The 20,858-nt window shown below is 48.8% G+C and overlaps 1 protein-coding gene across 8 annotated transcripts in view; it reads left to right on the top strand.

Annotated features, from left to right (window-relative positions):
* The window catches only part of AREL1 (apoptosis resistant E3 ubiquitin protein ligase 1), a 55,432-nt gene that overhangs the window by 16,217 nt on the left and 18,357 nt on the right, over positions 1–20,858 (top strand). For 5 of the 8 annotated variants that reach the window (XM_037900687.2, XM_037900684.2, XM_043547857.1 and 2 more), the window contains 10 exons: positions 430–551; positions 2,437–2,512; positions 3,319–3,428; positions 4,130–4,309; positions 4,476–4,601; positions 4,827–4,956; positions 5,037–5,095; positions 7,141–7,230; positions 8,227–8,402; positions 8,715–11,953. In XM_037900687.2, coding sequence (XP_037756615.1) covers positions 430–551; positions 2,437–2,512; positions 3,319–3,428; positions 4,130–4,309; positions 4,476–4,601; positions 4,827–4,956; positions 5,037–5,095; positions 7,141–7,230; positions 8,227–8,402; positions 8,715–8,817 — 1,172 coding nt within the window. In that variant the 3' untranslated portion in view covers positions 8,818–11,953. Of the gene's footprint in view, positions 1–429; positions 552–2,436; positions 2,513–3,318; positions 3,429–4,129; positions 4,310–4,475; positions 4,602–4,826; positions 4,957–5,036; positions 5,096–7,140; positions 7,231–8,226; positions 8,403–8,714; positions 11,954–13,438; positions 13,539–20,858 lie in introns of those variants that run through there. The other 3 variants (XM_037900685.2, XM_043547858.1, XM_037900688.2) reach the window with 3 other exon arrangements.

Raw genomic sequence — 20,858 nt, 5'->3', positions numbered from 1 at the left:
ACACTATGATTGGGGGATTCAGGTTGCTGCATCCTCAGGTTGCATGCATCACGGGGTGGCAGGCAGGGAGTTAGCACTTGAGGTCATTTATTCCCCTTTACTTAGAGTTCTGTAACCCTTCTAGGAATTGTAGAGTAGTCCTCTGTCTCTCCTTCTGCTTCTGATAACACTTCCAATGAAGGATTTCATTGTCCCTGGCTTCTCATGCTCAGCAGGCTTTTCTGTCATTCCTCTGAAGGCATCTCCATGAGTGGCTGGATGTCTGAGAGACTAAACCACAAACTGTCCCATGGGAGTTATGCTGTCCCTGCCTTCCATGGCAGATCACTTGATTATAGAGCAGTCCTAATCAAATTGGGATGGGGACCCCATCCTGACACGTGAGGTGTTGGCAGCTCAGATGCAATCATAATAAGATCGCTGTTTCAGGAGGCTCAGAGACTTTTCAGGACAAAGTGAACTTCTTCCAGCGGGAGTTGCGTCAAGTGCATATGAAGAGACCTCACTCCAAGGTTACGCTGAAGGTCAGCCGCCATGGCCTGCTGGAATCGGTGAGTGAGCTTGTGACAATTGGCACCTGGGGGGACAATAGGCTGTTCCCACTTGTGCCCAGGACCCATCCCTGCACCTTTCGTTGCCACTCAGTTACTCTCTAGTGAAATCCAAGTTGACACCAACTACGGGAACAATGACAATTTTGAGCCTCTAGCTCCAGGAGATAAACTGATCACCAGCTTTGGGAAGGGAAGCAAAAAAAAATTTCCCATTTGATAGTGTTACATAATTAGATATATGCTGAAAGCCTTATACCTTCTTCTTAAACCTCTGGCATCAGTCACTGATAGTTGCTAGGACTCAGGGACAGTTGATCTCTCCTGGTATGGCAGTAGCAATGTCCAGGCTAGAGGGGCAGTTGGTTTGTGTGTGGTAGAAAGAGCCCCGAATACTGCCTTCGTCCAGTGTGCTTTGTTTGGGTTTGGTAACTGTTCCTGCTTACGGGAAGCTGTGTACCTCCCCCTTAAACTGTAAGAGCCAGTGATGCTCTGAGCAGGGAGGAGGCCATGGCCTGGCACTGTTGTTTCCTTGCACAGTTCTTTAGAAAAATATAAGAAAATCCTGATCGTTGTCCTATATCAGATGCTTACTAATCCTTGAAAAATGGGAACCCACCTTAGATACTCTGAGAATTACTGTCATGTCCGTTAGGATAGACCAAGCCAAAGAATGTGGAACTGTGGCAATAACAGCCCCAGAGCACTGGCTCACTCTGTTTGCGAAGTGTTCTGCAGAGCATTAGCAGTGAGACTTGACTCAAACTCACCTGTTATAGTCCTTAAATGACCTTCTAAATTAGATGCAATAGAGCTATCAGTTGCCATGACTTGTGATGCCATGTGTGTTTTGGGACAGAATTGTGACAGAAATGGAAAAGACCAGTTGTGGGGGAGGGAGGACTGGTTGAGATTCTCTTTGATATAGTTGGTAAATTTAGATTTGGGAATATTTTCTGTAGATTGGACAGGCTGTACATTATATGCACTGAGGCTTCAGGTACTGATTCATTATCCAAACCATTTTTAATTCCTAAAAGCATTTTCAGAGACTCCCTCTGTACCCTGTTATCTTGGAAATTGCTGCAGAGCCATTAGCTGTAGCATTGCAGGCAGATAAGATCAAAAAAATTAAATGTGGGGGTGAGAAATGTAAACACTTGAAAAATGAGGACAACACACATGGCAAATGCAACCAGAGAAATAAGCACTAATCAGGGGCTAGCATGATGCTCCAATTTATTTAATGATCAACTAAGTCTGAGCTTATTGTTGCTTTCAGGGTTCTTTCGGGTACAGGTTTTGCACTTAGATCTTTAATTGGGATTAGGAATGTGGGCCTACATATTTCCAGTCACTTGAAAGATTTTGTTAAAGTAAATCATGCTGTAACAGGTAAATGTAAACCGGCAAGTTCTCCCTAGGCTTCTTTCTTCTACGTTCTTTCTGAGGGGCTGTTTTCTAAACTGGACAGATGGGCCAGAGAGAACTAAGACTTCTTTACAAAAGTTGCTCCTAGCTACAGACGGTTTAATAAACTCTACTGAGTTGCTGCCTCTGGGTAGGAGAGGGGGCAGTTTTGGGGGAAGTGCTGTGAATGGGCAATGCTTAGGCTGTGGCTATTGAGCAAACTTTGTCTTGGTCTTGAGACCAGGAGCTGTCAGATGTGGGGAACTTTTCTCTTAAATTCTGTAATGGAGAACACACCTATGGTTGAGACTGAAAGGAAAGTGACCTGCCTAAGATTAGTTTCTGGCTCCCCATCCTGTATTCAGATTACTAGACTGGGCCCCTCCCATTCTGCTTTACTTAAGTCCTCCATGCATGGATGCTGAGCCCTGGGCAGTGACCGCTGCTGCTAATGCTTTTCCTTTCACTCTCTCAGTCTCTGAAAGCAACACGGAATTTTTCCATTTCCGACTGGAGCAAAAACTTTGAAGTGGTTTTCCAGGACGAAGAAGGTAAGGGAATTTGCTCCAGCAGAAACTTTTATGGGCTTGAGGAGGGTGTGCCAGGAGCATACTGAGAGTCACTTGCTGGTCTGGAATTCTGGCTGCCTTGCAACATATCCATCTGTGTCTAGATCCTTCTATGGCCTCCATCCCTGTAGTTTTGAACAAACGTTAATGAATTTAGCCTCCCAACCCCCTATGAGGTAGGGAAGTATTATTATCCCCATTTTACAGATGGAGATGTGAGGCACAGAGACTAAGTGACTTACCCAAGGCCATACATTTGTGTGTGTGGCTGAGTTGGTATCAGAACACATTATTCTTGAGTCCCCGTTCAGTGCCTTCATTACAAGATCATCCTTTCTTTTTTGCAACTGGGCTTCCCATTGTGTCACATGTAAATAGTGGCTGGTTTGATATTGGTCACCTGGGTGGAGAAGGGGATGTGAACGTGGTGGATAGAGAGGTTTCACCAGTCACTTGTGTATTTAAATGTGTGAAAATGAATCTCCTGCATTTCGTGCTCACTTAATGGATGTGAAATCACAGGTCTGAGTGAATGGAAAATCATTCAGCAACAGGAGTCTGATATGAGCAGTTATAGGAAAATTAAGTGAACGGCCATCTCTGTACTTATTTTCCTGTGATCCCATTCCCAGAGGCAATGCTCTGCCCATCACAGTGACTTAGAGATAATGATGCTCTAGCCAGAGAGATTATTCTGTTTTTCTGGCAGCTCTGGGTGGGAAGAAGAAATGGAAGAGAGCTGGATGTGGCCCAGAGCTGACTGGTTTTGGACTTATTTTATCTTGTAGCTCTGGACTGGGGAGGCCCCCGCAGAGAGTGGTTTGAGCTGATCTGTAAGGCTTTATTTAACACCACCAATCAGCTCTTTACCCGCTTCAGTGACAACAACCAGGCACTGGTGAGTCCTTACCTTCCTACTTCGGTGGACAGAACTTGACATGTAGGCATGCTGTCAGCTAAACAGCAAACACATCAAAACAGCCTCCGTGCCTGCCTGCTTTCCCCGGCTGCTGGCACGCCTGCCCCAAATCCTCCTAAATTGTCTCCAAATTCTTGCTTGGATGTCCCACCACGTTGCAGAGTTAAGAGCACTGGCTCATAAGCCAGCAAGGTACACCACTAACAGGGAAGTCAAGGCTTTCAGGAACTGGGGTTGGCACTACCTAAGAAGGCCTTATTGGGCACAAGATGCAGTCTGTCTGCCTATTAGAATCCCTTCCTCCTGTCATGAAGTGGAAGGCAAATTTTTGGGACAATGCATGTGGCTCATGTTGTGTCTCTGCTGGCTGGATTCTGGTTTTTAATCTCTGCTGCTGCGCTCTCCGAGTGTCATTCCTGAGACCCACAACAGCTTTACCTTAAGCACTGGGCCAAATCTATGGTCCATGTTATGAAGGAGGTCAGACTAGAAATGTGATTGTAATGATCCCTTCTGGCCTTAAAGCTATGAATCTATGTTCAGATTTAGGGTGTAGTTCAAGGGCTGTGAGGGCATCTTGCTGGATGCGGTGTGCAATGTGAATGCCAGTTGGGGTCATTGCTGTAACTTCTGTTAACTATGGCTGATACTATAGTAATTCTGATTCCCCTCCTTTGCAGGTGCATCCCAACCCTGACCGGCCCCCACATCTACGGCTGAAGGTGTATGAGTTTGCAGGCCGCCTGGTTGGGAAGTGTCTCTATGAGTCATCTCTGGGAGGAGCTTACAAGCAGCTGGTGCGAGCTCGTTTCACCAGATCCTTTCTGGCTCAGATCATAGGACTGCGAATGCATTACAAGGTAAGGCCACACAGCCTTCTGTGCTAAGCCCAGGTTGAAGTGAAACTGAATGTGAGCTTGCTCCCAGCAGACCCAGAATTCCTGCTCAACAGTGTATGTTAAATCTCTCTCTCCCTCTCCCCCCCCCCCCCCCACCCGCTGTACCTCATCTACCTTTCTTCCTCAGTATTTTGAAACAGATGACCCAGAATTCTATAAATCCAAGGTTTGTTTCATATTGAACAATGATGTGAGTGAGATGGAGCTCGTCTTCGCTGAGGAGAAATACAACAAATTGGGGCAGCTGGAGAAGGTGAGAGGTGGTGGGTGAGGGTGGGACAGTCTCCACTCCTTTCATCTGTAGTAGGAGAGGCTGGGAATTGTGTGGGATGTCCCTGCAGCAGTGGCCACAGAAGAAGAGTATCAGTAACGTAGGAGTAGGGAGAGGTTCTTCAGGTGGGGGTTTATGCTACAAGGAAGATACTGCTCATCCTCACACACTCTTACACTGACATCCTTGTGTGGCCTCTTGTTTCAGGTGGTTGAGCTGGTAACTGGAGGGGCTCAGGTCCTAGTAACCAATGAAAATAAGATCTTCTACCTGAATCTGCTTGCCCAATACAGACTGGCCAATCAGGTTAGAGAAGAGGTGGATCACTTCCTGAAAGGTGAGGTACTGTGTGCTCCCTGCTTGGCTCTAACTCCCTGTTCTGGAGGCACTGCCACTTATTCTCTTCTTGTCTTTCAGGTCTCAATGAGCTGGTTCCTGAAAACCTCCTAGCTATTTTTGATGAGAATGAGCTTGAGGTAGGTGCTGCTGATCCTGAGCCTGCCTGCCCACTGACCCTCCTTTTCAGAAGAAAGTAGGGCTGGTTGGGGATGGGAAGACTCAACACTTGCAAAGTGTGTCTTCCCAAAACCTTCCCCCCCTCCTTCCCTTCCCTCCATTGTGAGCGTATGTATCTGAGGGAGAAGGCACTGAGTGTTGTTGGGGAAATCCTTCTTCTCTCATGTATGTGCAGGCTTCAGGGATAATAATGTATCATTATTGTTTATAGTCCTAATCAATGGGTATTTGAGTCATGGGTTCAGATGCTCTTAATGTCCCCTGGGGTAGTAGGAAGGCTAGCCAGACTGTGAATGACGCTTAGGGCAGGTGGGATGATATTTAGAGGACAGGACCAGTTCCTTTAGGTCACTCTTCTACCATAATATTGAGCCCAGGGCAAAACAGAGAGGCACTGATCAATTTCTCTGCTTCCCATTTAACATCAAAGCCTAGATTCCTTGGTGCACACATCCTAGTTCCAGCTCTGAGACTCACCGCTTTGCATAGTCTGTCAAGTACTTTGCTTTGTACAGTGGTCATTTGGGCAACCAAACGTGAGTTCTTGTTTTCTGGGTAGCTGTTACCCCAATCAATTTAGGGTACTTCAAGAGGGTGCGCTCAGTAGGTGACAAGATTCTAGAATAGCAATGGGGTGCATAGGACTCTTAGCCAGTGGTGAGCTGGAGCCGGTTCGCTGGAACCGGTTGTTAAATTTGGAAGCGGGACAACCGGTTCTAAAAGGGCTTCTAAATTTAACAAATGGCCAAAAGTGGCCCCTTAGGCGCTGACTCCGTGGGTGCTCCGGGGCTGTAGCACCCATGGGGAAAATTTGGTGGGTGCAGAGCACCCACCGGCAGCTCCCCGCCCCGCGCCTGGCCCCAGCTCGCCTCCACCCCTGAGTTACGCTCCGCCCCGCTCTGCTTCTCCACTCCTCCCCCCCACACACTCCCCCCCCCTCCGGTTTCCTGCGAATCAGCTGTTCGCACGGGAAGCCTGGGAGGGCTGAGAATCAAGCAGCAGCTTTGTGCTCAGGCCCGCGGAAGCGGAGCGCAGGTGAGGTGCGGCGGGGGGGGCGCGAGGAGGGCTGCCCGTGCCGCAGCAGGTAACTGGGAGGAGCGGGGTGCACAGGGGAACCGCTCTGCGCCCCAGCTCACCTCCGCCTCCCTGGGTCTGAGAGCGAAGCCACCGCTTGCTTCTCAGCCCTCCCAGGCTTCCTGTGCAAACAGTTTATTCGTGAGAAGTTGGGGGGTGGGGGGCGGAGAAGCAGAGCGGGGTGGTGCACTCAGGGGAGGAGGCGGACTGGAGGTGAATGGGGCCAGGCGCGGGGCAGGGCAATTTTCCCCGTGGGTGCTCCAGCCCCGGAGCACCCACGGAGTTGGTGCCTAAGGCGCCACTTTTGATGTGATCAGTGGCGGGAGCGACCGCTACCCCTGCTCCCCCCCAGCTATGCTACCCCGCCCCTAGGAGCCAGAGGGACCTGCCAGATGCTTCCTGGGAGCTGCCCCAGGTAAGCACCGCCGTGACTCCCCTCCTCGCCCCGCCCGGCAGGTCCCTCTGGCTCTTAGGGGCGGGGTGGGCACCCACTACGGTGGCCCATGAGACCCTCCTGCCCGGTTCTGGAGGCAGTCAGGGGACAGGGGAGGGGGGTGGATGGGGCGGGGGCGGGCCATGACTCCCTCGTGGGGTGAGGAGTGAACTGGTTGTTAATATTTTGGCAGCTCATCACTGCTCTTAGCCCCCTCCTCTCAGTGTTGCCCCTATTTCCTGGTCTGGCAGCTGTTTTTTCCTTCACTTAACCTATCTTATATCTAACAGGAGAAGCTGGTACTGCATGAGATACCATCCTATCTCTTGATTGAGATCATGAGGTCTTACTAGATTTGCATATGTCCTGGGCCCAGCACTCTGAGCATCCTGCATGCCTCTTAAGGGCACAAAGCTGACTATTGTAACCAGAATAATGGTTGGCTTCATGGGTACTTTGTGCTCCTGTTTTTGTAACTGCAGGTCTTTTTCCTTTCAGTTGCTGATGTGTGGTACTGGAGACATCAGTGTCTGTGATTTCAAGGCTCATGCTGTGCTGGTGGGAGGATCCTGGCACTTCCGAGAAAAGGTAGGTGGGAAGTTTTCTTCTTCCTCCACTGAAATGGGTTGACTGTCTTCTGTGTCACTTGGGCTTCATATGGAGACTGCCTGCTGAAAGCAGGAGAAGCTTCCAGAAAGAAAAACTGGAAAGAACTTGGAGAAGAGCAGAGTGGAAAAGCAAGACCTGGGCCTGGAGGTGTAGAAACAGGAGAGCAAACTTTGCATTTGGAAAGGGAGCTTACAAAGAGGACAGAAGCCACTGAGGGCAGAAGAGGAATGGCGGCACTGCAGCTGCAGCAGGGGAAAGTTCAGCGTTTGTATTGAGAAAAGAAAAGACAACTGTAAGGGCATTTCAGCATTGGCCCAATGCTGATGTTGGGAATCACATCAGTGAAGATGTTCAGGATGATATGCCTATATATCAGGGATGGTTTGAGGATTTTTCAGTCCATATCATTGTGAGGTAGAAGGTTGGCAGCCAGTAGAGATTCCTGAGCAAGTGACCCGGGACTTATTCCAGGAGCACATCCCACCCTGATGAGGGGGGCACATGAGACTGTCTAGAGAAGTGATGGGAACTGCCAAAGTGTCCAAGAGGGAAACAAATTACATTAGTGACAGACACTAGAACTGTTCCCCCCTCCAACCTGCCAAGGCACCAGAGGATGTGGGAGAGCAAAAGATTAGCCTAGTGCAGGAAGCAGATATGATTTGTATCCTAAACCTTAATTAGCTTTCCCATTAAGCATTTCCAATAGAGAGGAGGACCTATGGTGTGGGAGATGGATGAGACATTCCTAGTGTAATAGAGGTGGGTGTAGCAACAAGGGGTAAAGGTGGCTGGTGAGAAGTGACTATGCAATTGTTCCTTTTCTGGTTTGCCCTCATAATAGGGGTGGCTGTGGCAGTTGGTAGAGCTACTTTCTTGCAAGACATTTTGCCTGCTCTTCTTCTGATAACCTGCCATTGTACTTTTGTGACTATGCTTCCCTGACCTGGCTCTGCCATTACTGGTCCCTATCAGGTCATGAGGTGGTTTTGGACCGTGGTCTCCAGTTTCACACAGGAGGAACTGGCCCGGCTGTTGCAGTTCACAACTGGTTCCTCTCAGTTGCCTCCTGGAGGGTTTGCTGCACTCTGTCCATCTTTCCAAATCATCGCAGCTCCAACTCATAGTACTTTGCCGACAGCCCACACCTGGTGAGTGCCCTGTCTGTTGAACTCCCTGCAGCATGCGTGTGGGATTACACTATGTGCTTCTGAGTGGCAAGTACTTCATCTAATGGCATGCCTTGTGGTGAGCTGCCAACACTGTATGCCAGGTGTGTTGGCCCCTCTGAACTGTGAGCTGCTGGTAGCAAGCATGTGGTGGGTAGCCTGTATATAATGGGTGACAGACGTGTGGAGGACACCATGTCATCTCACCCAAGGGCAGTGAGCAGCTGGAGGTGCCTGTGGTGGGCATTCCCCCACTGCACAAGTGGTGCGTATTAATTATTTTTCTTTTTTCAGTTTTAACCAGCTGTGCCTCCCGACTTATGACTCTTATGAAGAGGTGCACAAGATGCTGCAGCTGGCCATCAGCGAGGGATGTGAGGGCTTTGGCATGCTGTGATTCCCTTTCCCATCCCAGCTTCCTGGCTCTTCAGGGCAAGGCGTAGCTTGTGTCCACTGCTCATTCTTCTCTTCACAGAGCAATGGAGACAGAGCACAGACTCTGTGCAAAGAGGACTGTTGTGTGGTCTTTCCATGTCCAGAGTACATCACCAAGAGCTCGCCTCACACTCTCCTCTCACTCCCATCTCAGTTCAGAGTGGTACGGCAAAAGAACTGTGGTACATTTGTCAGGGTGGTGTGGCACTGGGATTTCCCAGGACTCTGTGCCTTTGTCCCTCTGGAAGGGGAGAGAGTCCGTGAGCAGGAGTTGCAGTGTGGCACAGGAGGACGTCTATGTAGCAGCCAGTACTGTAGCTGTTTTGGGCGAGGACCAGCTTGAAGCTCTGTTGGAGATCTGGCATGTGGGAAGCCTTAACACCTTTCCATGCTTTGGCTCAAGTCCTTCTGCTGATGCTCCCCTGTAGCTTATGTAACTCCCCCTGAATTGCATGTCTCAGAAGGGCACAGGCTTGTTTTCCTATTCAGTACCTGACCCATTAGGGCTTCCAGTTCTCTTCCTCTCGCTTGCACTGGAAGCTGCCATTTCTTGCCCTTGCTGGAGAGGAGGGAGAGCAGCATCTGCTAGAGAGAGCAACCCAAAGGAACGCTCTCTCTTTAGAGCACAAGCGCTGGCCCAGGCAGTGACACTGTACTACCTCCGCCAAGGGCTGGCAGCAGGAGCGTTCTTCTGTACTGACAGTGGCTGGTACAGGCCTCTGCTACTAAGCTGGAAGAGGAGATTCTCCTTCAGTGAATGTTTCTGATGGTGGTCCTAAAGTTACACAGGAAGCTGTCCCACACCCCTTGCCTTCCTTTCCCTTCCTCAGGAGAGGGGATGGGTATGAGAGTGTGAGCCCTCAATGCTGAGCACAAATGCCTCTCCAGCGTTCACCTTTATGGCACGTATGTAGTATGTGATAGGCCAGCTGGCCAGCAGGCAGCTACTACTGTGTGCAGTGGGCTTCAGAATTACAGTTGGGGTAATGGTATTGGATAGAATCCCGTACCTCAGCCCCTGACATTCCACAGGGTCTTGGCTTCTACCTCTATCACATGGCAGCAGGAGGCACTGCCTGAAGTATGCTGGAGGAAGAGGAGAGTGTTTCCCAAAGGGGTGTTGGTGCCTGGAGAGCAGCTGGCCTTCTCTCCTCCCAATCCTCTGCTGTTCTCTCCCTGAGCGCTGTTCCTTCTAGTGTTGCTGGCTTTCCAGCACACAGGGTACGAAACTGGAGCGTCTCCCAGACAGACACTGCGTAGCCCATCAGGTGGCATGTTGCACTAACATTGTCCAGATTACAGTTTGGGAGACAGTATGAGCAGCAAATTTATAACTACCAGGTTCTGTTACCTCTGACTGTCCGCTCAGCTCCTCTCATCCCAGCGAAGTAAAGGGGTGAGGAGTCAGGGATCCTGGCTGGCAATCTTTCCAGTTTCAACAGTGAGGCCAAAATCTGAACAGATAATTGAACTCCCAACTTGTCCCTAAAGTACATCTCTTCAGGTCAAGAGTGGAAGCTCATTGGTGAGTGGTTGGTGTGTGAGAAGAACCGGCACTGCCTGTGCTGAGTGCAGTCACTGGAATGAGGAGGATTCAGGATCCTGGGTTGGGATTTCAATCTAGCATCTCTCCCAAGAGCTAATTTTAGAAAAATAGATAAAACAAAAAATTGTGCCATCACCCTCAGTCCCTTCATTCTGCTGGAGCTGGAGCTGCCCTGAACTGGGCAGGACTTGTGAGGTGTGGCTTTTAAGTTGGCTCTTCACTTTTCCAATACAACTTACTAAATACGTTAGGAATCTTGGGAAATATTATAGAAAAATGTCTTTTTTATTAAAGCAGTGTCTTAACCATTCTTAGGGAGCGTGTGCATCACGTCTTTAAGACGTATAAGCCATTGTGGTGCCCAACACAGCTGGAACTCCAAGCACTGTCATGGCTCATTGGGATTTCTCAGTCTTGTGGGTTAATTCCCTCTCAGGCACTGAAGTGCTGGGAGACAGCCTGCTAAACAGCTGGTGCATTTCATCCCTGACTGATCACTTCAGCAGTGGCTGACTTGTCCCTTTTTTAAAACAGGCTCCCTTTTTGTAAGGTTCTGACCTCTTCTGGGGTTCCAACTTATTTGCACTCTGGATGGCTTCTGTGGTCAGTGCAATTGGGGCTCTTGTATACTGTTCCACCCATTCACTGCTCTCCCTAGGGACCAAAAGAAGGTGGCGGTGTTCTTCCGCTCAACTCCTGTTGGTTGGGGAGGCGCAGCGTGGTGCTGTTCCCTCATTGCTATCTTATGTCTTGTTCTTTGGCCTGGCAAGGGCCTTTCGAACCTTGTGGTTATAGGCTTATTCTGCCAATGACATCTTCCTCAGGAATCCTCTCCCTCTTTCTCTAGAGCTGGACTGTTTCCACATTGAGGACTGGGAGGCTGAACACCGAGTAGCTTCATCTGCTTGAAACAGCTCCCTAATCCTCACTGCGGGGCAGCCAGCACCCCTCGCCTCTCTGCAGTTATACAGATGCCAAGGATTTTCTTTCAACACAAGTGCAGTCAGAACTGTGGTGGATGCTGTTAGTTCTTATTTGATAACCTTTCTTTATTGTTTCCATAAGCTGTTAGCTGGTCCCATTTCCCCAGGGCTCCACCACTTCAGTGGTAGAGCCTCTTTGTCCTTAAATCTCTTCCTTCCTCTTCCAAACACATCCACCTTATATGCTGCCCTTACAATGACACCAGTGTGGGGGCAAGGTACAGAATGCACTGTGGTCACCTGTACTGTATGTTTTCTGCTGCAGAGGCTCCTTATTTTAGTTGGTCCCTTAAATATTCCCACCTAATTGAGGCGCTTCAGTAGAAAGTTTTTGATGCATGGTACTATCTCAGACAGATTCCTCACTCTCTGGAGCTGCTGTGGACCTCACAGGGCCTGTCCTCTGCCTGTATTTGAGAGTCATGTTGCATGTTTTAGAAACCAGAGACTAAGAGAGAGAGGCCAGGCCCCAGTTCTAGCTGGCAAGTTCCAAGTGGAGTTCAGCAGGTTCTGGAAGCCCATGGATTTTGTAAATAGTTTGTATAATAAATAAAATATTTTAAAAATGCTGTCTTGGTTTGGAGTTGTTCCTGAGAGGCACAGAGATGACCTAAACTGGTTAGCCTTAGTGGTGAAGAGTCCTCTTCAGATCTTCTAGTTTCTCACCAAGTATGTCCCCAGGATTGGGCAGGGCATCTCACCCATCCCACTGATTTCTGGTAGGACTGACTAAATCAAGGACCTGGAAATTGAACTGAATTCTGCAGCAAGACTAGCTGGCTTCTGTGGTGCTTCAGGGCAGCAGGCTGGAAATTCTGCAGCACCTTCTGGTAAATCCAGAAATGAGATTTTTAGTAAACTTACTATACAAATGAATAATAGGGTCAGCTTATGAGTTAATTTTTATATAAATGCATTTCATTATATTTTGTGCTGCTAGTATTTGCACTGAATTTGTTTAGCTGCATTGTAGAAGTTGTCAGGGGAGAAGCTGGAGGTTTTGGTTGGAAGGGTGGACAGTTGGAGTTTATGGCACCTGGGAAGTTGTGGCCGTTTTGGAATGTGGGATATAAACTTAGCATCTGGAGGTTTCTTCTAAATGATCAACTAAATAGTTAACAGTAGACAAAATGTTTACTATTAGGCCTCAGGGTCAACATTCCTTTACCATGAATCTGAGTGTTGTTTTCAGGCTGTCTGCAGGCTAAGATTAACAGCACTATATTTGTCATTATGTTCGTGTTTGGAAGATTTTTCTTGTCAACTATAAGAACTAGAAACATAACTTGAAAAATGAAAAGATTATGGAGGGAGTGGATTCTGTGGCAACTGCCTTGTGGGCTTCTGACATCAGTATTGCTGGATGTAATGCTGTCAAAGTGTATTTTGGAATCAGCCCAAAGGCTTTGGTTGAGTTCTTCCCTCTTCTCTGGTAGGTATAGCTCTGATGGTTTGTATAAGTCCTACTATGTGCTGGCAGGTATCCTAATGTGTAATGAAATCGGCATTCCCTTCTCTGACTTTGGCCAATATTTGCCTTTTAAGCTGTGAGTGAGTGCTGGCTGCTGGATAGTGTGTGAGCAGAAGGTGTGGATCCCAGAGTCCCAGCTGTAGTATTGCACTACAGAGTTCCATCTGGCAGCCTTCAACAGGAGCAAGCTCTCATTTTGTCTGGTTCAGAGAAATCTGAGCTCAGTTACTGCAGTGATGGGTGCCATGAAGAACCTAGAGAGACTGAGAGTCACAGTATCCCCTTAAAGTGGATAAATCTGGGGTTCATGGTGTTCGATCAAGGCTCTCAAAAGTGGGTAAATAGCCCGAATACCCCCTGTGGAATGATCAAAATGATTTCCAGCAGTGACTGTATTCATGTTCCAGACAAGCACATCAGCAAGCCACATGCATTATAACTAGTGTGACCATGCGAAAGGATCAAAGTGGAGGGAAGAGCTTTTTGAAACGCTACCTGTTTGGCTGAACATGAAGGAAAGGGAGCAGCAGTCTGAATTATTTTAGCATGAAGTAGGTTCTAAAGTTTCTGCCCCTCTTTGCAGCAGGTGGTGTGATGTCATCTGGCCATCTCCATTGTCTTGTTCACCAATTCCTTATGATATCATGGAGATGGAATGGTGCCAGTGACCTATAGCCAGGTCTGCAACCTCGGTTCATCCCAGCATCTGTGAGTTTGCCTGGACCTGGGACGGGGCCAGGAGACATTCTAGCTATGCATGCATCTCACAAGTTCTGCACGCACTAGCCTGTGTTCTTTGTGCCTACAGGCAGCTGCACAAAGGGAAATACTGCAGGCTCCCTGACTGTCCACATACACAGCCCCTTGGCCTGGTATGCTAAAGAGTGAATGTGTTGCTTGGGAACTGCATTGTCTGCAGCATTCTCTCCCCCTCCTAAGTTTTGTCTGCAGCACTAGAAGCACAAAGCACTCACAAGGCATCAGGAGTTTTTTCAGCCGTACTAAGGGAGAGACTGGTTCAGGGAGGTGCTGCTTTGGGGGATTCTCACTATATAAAAGGTTGTTACAAGGAGGAGGGAGAATAAGCAGAATAATTTATCTCTGAGGATAGGACAAGAAGCAATGGGCTTAAATTGCAGCAAGGGCAGTTTAGGTTGGACATTAGGAAAAATTTCCTAACTGTTAGGGTGGTTAAGCACTGGAATAAATTACCCAGGGAGGTTGGGGAATCTCCACTGGAGATTTTTAAGAGCAGGTTAGGCAAACACCTGTCAGCAGACATGCCAAACCCGTGAAAAAAGCATGGAAATTGGGCTTGTTTTTGGCTTAATTGGCTTGTGAGTTGCTTGTTGGCTAGTAGCTTGTTGCTTCTTCTTTTTGATCAGCTCCTGGCAAAGGGGGTCAAGCAGGGGCAACGGGGAGAGAGAGGGGTGCACAGTGGGCCCACCACAGTCCCAGACTGCACACTGGGGGGATCTAATCACATAGCGTGTTGGGGTTCTTAGGGATTGGCTTGTTTTGGCCTTGTTTTGAAATGGGATTATTGATTTTTGGCTTATTGTAAAAGTTAGGGTGCTTATTTACCGCATGAAAGTTGGCAACTGTGCCTGTCAGGGATGGTGTAGATAATACTTAATCCCGCCATGAGTGCAGGGGACAGGACTAGATGACCTCTCAAGGTCCCTTCCAGTCCTACAATTCTGTGATTTTTCTGATTTTTATAATATATTAAGACAGGTTTCAATCAATCTGGCAGGCAGCTGTGCCACCTCCTAATGATGCTGTTTGTATCTTCTCTGCTGTGCTTCCATCTCTTCTCTGTGACATTGTGCCAGAAAGAAAGTAAAGGGGGAGAGCCTCTGACCTTACCTTTCCTGAGGATGTGTCAAGGTTCCTTCCCCACTCTGAACTCTAGGGTACAGATATGGGGACCTGCATGAAAGACCCCCTAAGATGATGATTACCAGCTTAGATTAAAAACTTCCCCAAGGTACAAACTTTGCCTTGTCCTTGAACCCTATGCTGCCACCACCAAATGTGTTAAACAAAGAACAGGGAAAGAACCCACTTGGAGACGTCTCTCGCCAAAATATCCCCCCAAGCCCTACATCCCCTTTCCTGGAGAAGGCTTGATAATAATCCTCACCAATTGGTACAGGTGAACACAGACCCAAACCCTTGCATCTTAAGAACAATGAAAAATCAATCAGGTTCTTAAAAGAAGAATTTTAATTAAAGAAAAGGTAAAAGAATCACCTCTGTAAAATCAGGATGGTAAATACCTTACAGGGTAATCAGATTCAAAACATAGAGAATCCCTCTAGGCAAAACTTTAAGTTACAAAAAGACACAAAAACAGGAATATACATTCTATCCAGCACAGCTTATTTTACCAGTCATTAAACAAAAGGAAATCTAACGCATTTCTAGCTAGATTACTTACTAGCTAGCAGAAGTTATGAGACTGCATTCCTGATCTGTTCCTGGCAAAAGCATCACACAGACAGATGAACCCTTTGTTCCCCCCCTCCTGATTTGAAAGTATCTTGTCTCCTTATTGGTCATTTTGGTCAGGTGCCAGCGAGGTTATTTTAGCTTCTTAACCCTTTTCAGGTGAAAGGGTTTTGCCTCTGGCCAGGAGGGATTTTATAGCACTGTATACAGAAAGGTCGTTACCCTTCCCTTTATTTTTATGACAGCATGTGATTATGGGGCCTGTAGAAGGAAACCCCTTAGACTAGAAAGCAGAGTCTGGTAGATTCTGCTCAATTTGCCATGGAATCCATCCTTTGCTGCAGAATTCTGTGCCAGAATCTGAGTTTTCCGCTAGAAACTTTTAATTTTTTTTAATTTATCCCCTTCCCCTCCTCGATAGGTTCTGGGCCCTAATGTGCTGTGCAGTTACATGAGAAGCCATTATCTCTGCTCTGAAGAGTTTACAATCTTATTGTAAGATGGGAGGGGTCACCATACTAATTGTGTTACTCATTTCAGGCCTAACTGATTACGAATCTCCATTTAAAAAAAATGTAGCTGAAGCTGGTCTTGGAATTTTCCAGGTGCTGGACCCGCTAGGAACTTTGGAGTATGCCATTGCCTGAGTCTTGGGGTACTGCACACCAGATCCAAACTCAAGGGAGAAAGCTTTGGCAGCCTTTTGCTTCTTTTGTAAGGCGTCAAACAATGTGAACAAAGAAATTTGAGTCCTTGAACTCAATGAGAAGCTAGAATTGGCCTAATGTTGCTCAGGAGAGTTTTCTCAGATGTCAGTAGAGGCCAGGACGAGATGGAGGCAGTTCTTTGGAGGAGAATCTCTGGCTGTATCTTTGGTGGCCACCACCTGACTTCTCTCTCCCTCCCCACTCCAGAGACAACTCTCCAAATAAACTGGAGGGTGGTGCAGCTGTTCAATGAATTTTCGGGTTCTGTCATACTAACATTTTTTATTTTACAGAGACCTCAAAACTAATATATTTTTTTTAGGCTGGTCTTAAAGACCTTGTGGACTAAATAGCTGTCAGTGGGGTCATCCTGTGCTCCACTGACTGAATTGTGATGATGCGTCAGTGGGTCATGCCATTTGTCACAATGACGAAAAAATACACAGGAGAGCTATAGAAACTCCCTACAGTCACTTTGAGGAAATGCTGCTCCTGGGGGAATTTTGCTCCACTGCGCATGCTCAGAATTCATGTCCCCCACAGATTTCTTTGCTTCTCCGCAGAAAAATGACTTTCTGACAGGGAAGTAAAGGGAAGCTGCAAGAGCAGTCATGCACCACTCCCAAGCTGCACAGGTACATTGTTTCAGGCACCCGGAGGAGCCGGCGGAGAGGTAGATCACCACAGGGCTGGGGTACCCCAGCCAGTGGCTCCTACCCTGAGCTCAGATCAGCTGCTAGTCCTGGCTGGGCTGGAGGCAGGAAAGGACGGGACTTCCTCTTCCCCTGCAAGGAGTGGCTGGGGCTGTGTCAGACCCACCCCCAGAAACCTCCCACAGCTGCAGCAAGCTCAGTATCCTCCCCTGCTTCCTGCTCCCATCACTCCTCAGCTGTGGGGGGAGAAGTCACTGTACGGGGAACTGCTCCTCCATCCGCCCAAACCCCATGCATCTGGATCTCCCATACCCAGACACCCTCACCAAGCCTCGCCCCGTACGCCCAGGACTGCCCTAGCCCTCCATACCCAAACTCCACCCCACTGAACCTCAACCCTTGCATCTGAAGCCCCCCTATACCCAGACCCCCTACCTCCACTCCTGAACCCAGACCACCCCCCACTGAGTTCCCTGCACTTAAACCCCCACCATGATGAGCCCCCTACACCACTGACCCCCAACTAGCTGCACCCAGAGAGCTTACCCCACCAAGTCCCACTCTCCTAGCACCCAGAGCTCCCTGCTGAGCCCCCCACACCCAAACCCCTCCACTGAGCCCCAACCACTTTCAGCTGGAAGTCCCTGCAGAGTACCATTGCCTCTGCACCTGGGAAAAAACACCCCCCAACGAGTCTCAGTGCATCCAGATCATCCACACACGCCTAGACCCCCCACTGAGCTGCCTGCACCCAGATTGTCCCACACAGAATCCTCTCACCCCATACCTGGATCCCCCCACACTGAGCCCCTTCCACACTTGGATCCTGCCTGGTTGAGCCTGCCTGCCCCACGCCTGGTGTGCTTGGCGCAGAGGGGCAGGGCCCCAAGGTGTTTCTGGGGCAGGCTTAGGTTTTGTGCTGTGTCAGGGTCGGGTGCAGCCTCACCACTGAGTCCGTGTGGGGTGCGGAGGCTGTAGGGTGATCTCCCACTTTTGTGTACCCAGTGGCCAGTGCTCCCCACTGCCATGTTGGAGCCTCTGCATTTATTTATTTATTGACAAATAAAACTTGCAGAATTTTAAAATATTGTGCACAGAATTTTTAATTTTGTGGTGCAGAATTTTTAATTTTTTGGTGCAGAATGCCCCCAGGAATAATTAAATGGCTGTAAAACAAGCAATGGGAAAACCCCAAATGTGAGACGCTTGGGGTTTGTTTAGAGCAGAAGCCTAATGTTCAGGTACTTATTCAAATCTATGGAAGCCCCTGTCCTCACAACCCTCCCCATAAAAGGCCCTGACTCCTTCCTGCTATTTACTTTGTGAAAACCTGGTGGCCTGCTGCCCTCAGCAGGTGTGATTGAAGTGACCAGCAGGCCCCTTCCCACCCCCATGCCAACGTCCCCTCCAATCCACCATTGCCTGACCTCACATCTCTTCCCATTCTCAGTCTCTTCTATCTAGATACTTTATGGCCCTGTGACAATAATAGCAATTGTCTAGACTAGAAATTAATATTAGGAAAATATTTATTTTTTTTAGCACCTTTAAATGTGATTTTATAAGCTCCCTTTGTTCTCAGCCAGCTCTCTGGACCCTCATGGATCTTATGCTATATGGACCACCGTTTGCTAGTCACTAGCGATAAAGGGAGAAGCAGTGGGTGGAAGAAGAACATCTCTCTAAGATACAGCCTTTCTTGTCCATCCACAGAACTGAAATTTGTCCAGATTCTCATCGTGTGTCCTGATTGCTGCAACATCCTTTTCTCTGGCCCTGACAATTGCAGTCTTGCCCCACGCATTTCCATTTAGAATGCTGCTACCAAGATCACTTTCCCATTCCGTTGCTTTCACCATGTCACCTGTCTCTTTGCATCCCTCCATTGGTTCCCCTTCTCTATTGCATCAAATGTAAGCTACTTGTCATTTTCCAAGCCCCTTCGTGACCTATCCCCACCTTACCTGTCATCTGTCAGTATCAAAACCTCGACTCCCACCTCCAGCTGACCCATGATACCAACCTCCATCTCCTACTTGTTAAATTTTCAAACAAGGACCATAGTGCTTTCTCCCGTACTGCCACTCATGCTTGGGAGGAGCTCTCCATAAACATCTTCAAAGCTATCTCATTATATTCCTTCAAAACCCTCCTTTGCCATGATGCTTACAGAACCCATATCTATGGTTAGATTGCTGGTACACTGGGACCGCAGCTTCTCATGGTGACCAGTATAGTTTCATGTTTCCTTGTACTCCCCCAATTGTCTGTCTGTACCCATTAGTGTTGGATGGGCCAGTGTGGCCCGTGCCCAGGCGCCCCTGGAAAAATGGGTGCCCTGGCGCCCCGACCCGCTCCGCTCGCCCACTCGGTGCTCATGCTGGGGAGCAGGGTCAGGGTGTGGAGGCTTCCCCCGCACCCTCGGCGCTCCTGTCGGGGAGTGGGGTCGAGCCATGGGGGCTTCCCCCGCTCCCTGGCAGGAGCGCTGGGTGGGCAGAGCCAGGCAAGCGCCCTGACCCCGTTCCTCGGCAGGAGTGACTGCAGGCAGAAGGGATGGGGAGAGGCCCTCTCTTGCTCAGGTCCAGGACCCCAAAAATCCCTAATCCACCTCTGGTACCCATCTCTTTGTAGCTTGCTTTAGTCTTAAGAGTGTAAGCACTTTGGGGCAGGGACCATCTTCTTATTCTGTTTGTAGAGTGTCTAGCCCAATGGGGTCCCGGTCTATGACTAGGTCTCTGAGGCTTTGTGGTCTGTTGAAAAGATAAGGTATAATACAAACCTCAGTTAAGCAGACTTTGGAAAATCTGGCAAAACCTTGCCATTGGACCTTGAATTTTTATTCTCTCAGGTCTCTGTCCTATCTCATCTAAAAAACTTTGATGCCTGGATAATTCTTGAATAGTAGTAATTCATAATTTTGGGGCCTTTAGTTAGTACAGGTCATAATAGTATTAACATGAAGAACTGAGTTGAAGATGATTTTAAAGCTTAGGGGACAGGGACAATGAGAGATTCTCCTAGTAATGATTCAGCCTCTTCTAAAGTGACTTTCAGCACAGCATTAGGAAGTTTGTGCCTTGGTACTCTAACTTCTCCACTTTGACACACTTCCTTCCCTGACGGCACAATAGAATCCTAGAAATGTAGGACACCGAGCACGAATGTCTACCAAATTAAGAGCTCTATTCCCCTGTGCTGAGGGCCCATACCTGGACCATACCCGTCAGGTGTTTGTCTAACCTGTTCCTAAACACTGTGAATGACAAGGATTCTACAACCTCCCCTATAACCTATTCCAGGATTTAACTATCCTTATAGTTAGAAAAATTTCCCTAATATTTCATTTAAATCTCCCTTGCTGCAGATTAAGCTGATTACTTCTTGCCTAATTTCAGTGGAAATAGAGAACAGTTAATCACCATCCTGTTTATAACAGTCCTGAATCTGAGATTTTTGCAGCTGTTATCAAGCTATCCTGCCTCAAGAAGGAATGCAGCAGTGAGCAGAAGGATGGCCAAAAGGGGATGCAAGAAGGGAGTGATAGTAATATCCCCTAAAGCAGGGGTGGGCAAACTACGGCCCACCGGCCATTTTAATCCGGCCCTCAAGCTCCCACTGGGGAGGGGGTGTGAGGCTTGCCCCACTCTGGCGCTCCAGCTGGGGAGCAGGGTTGGGGGCCGCTCCACGCAGCTCCTGGAAGCAGCGGCATGTTCACTCTCCAGCTTCTACGCGTAGGGCTAGCCAGGGGGCTCCGCACTACAGGCAGCACCTGCGGACGGGGCAGCACACAGCAGAGCCGCCTGGCCCCACCTCCGTGTAGTAGCCAGAGTGGGGACATGCTGCTGCTTCTGGGAGCCGCTTGAGGTAAGCGCTGCCTGGAGCCCGCACCCCTGAGCCACTGCCCTGTGCCCCTGCCCCGTGCCCAAGCCCTGATCCCCCTCCTGCCCTCTGAACCCCTCAATCCCAGCCCAGAGTATCCTCTTGCACCCCAGCCCCATCCCAGAGCCTGCACCCCCAGCTGGAACCCTCACACACACCCCACTCCAGCCCGGAGCCACCTCTCGCACTCTGAATTCCTCATTTCTGGCCCCATCCTGGAGCCCACACCCCCAACTAGAGCCCTCCCCAATCCTGAAACCCCAGCCCCAATTTTCGTGAGCATTCATGGCCCGCCATACAATTTCCATAC

The sequence above is a fragment of the Chelonia mydas genome, chromosome 6 (assembly GCF_015237465.2).
Source record: "Chelonia mydas isolate rCheMyd1 chromosome 6, rCheMyd1.pri.v2, whole genome shotgun sequence".
NCBI classification, from domain to species: Eukaryota; Metazoa; Chordata; order Testudines; family Cheloniidae; genus Chelonia; species Chelonia mydas.
Note: the sequence above shows the minus strand (reverse complement) of the source record. Positions and strands in the feature narration are given on the sequence as shown.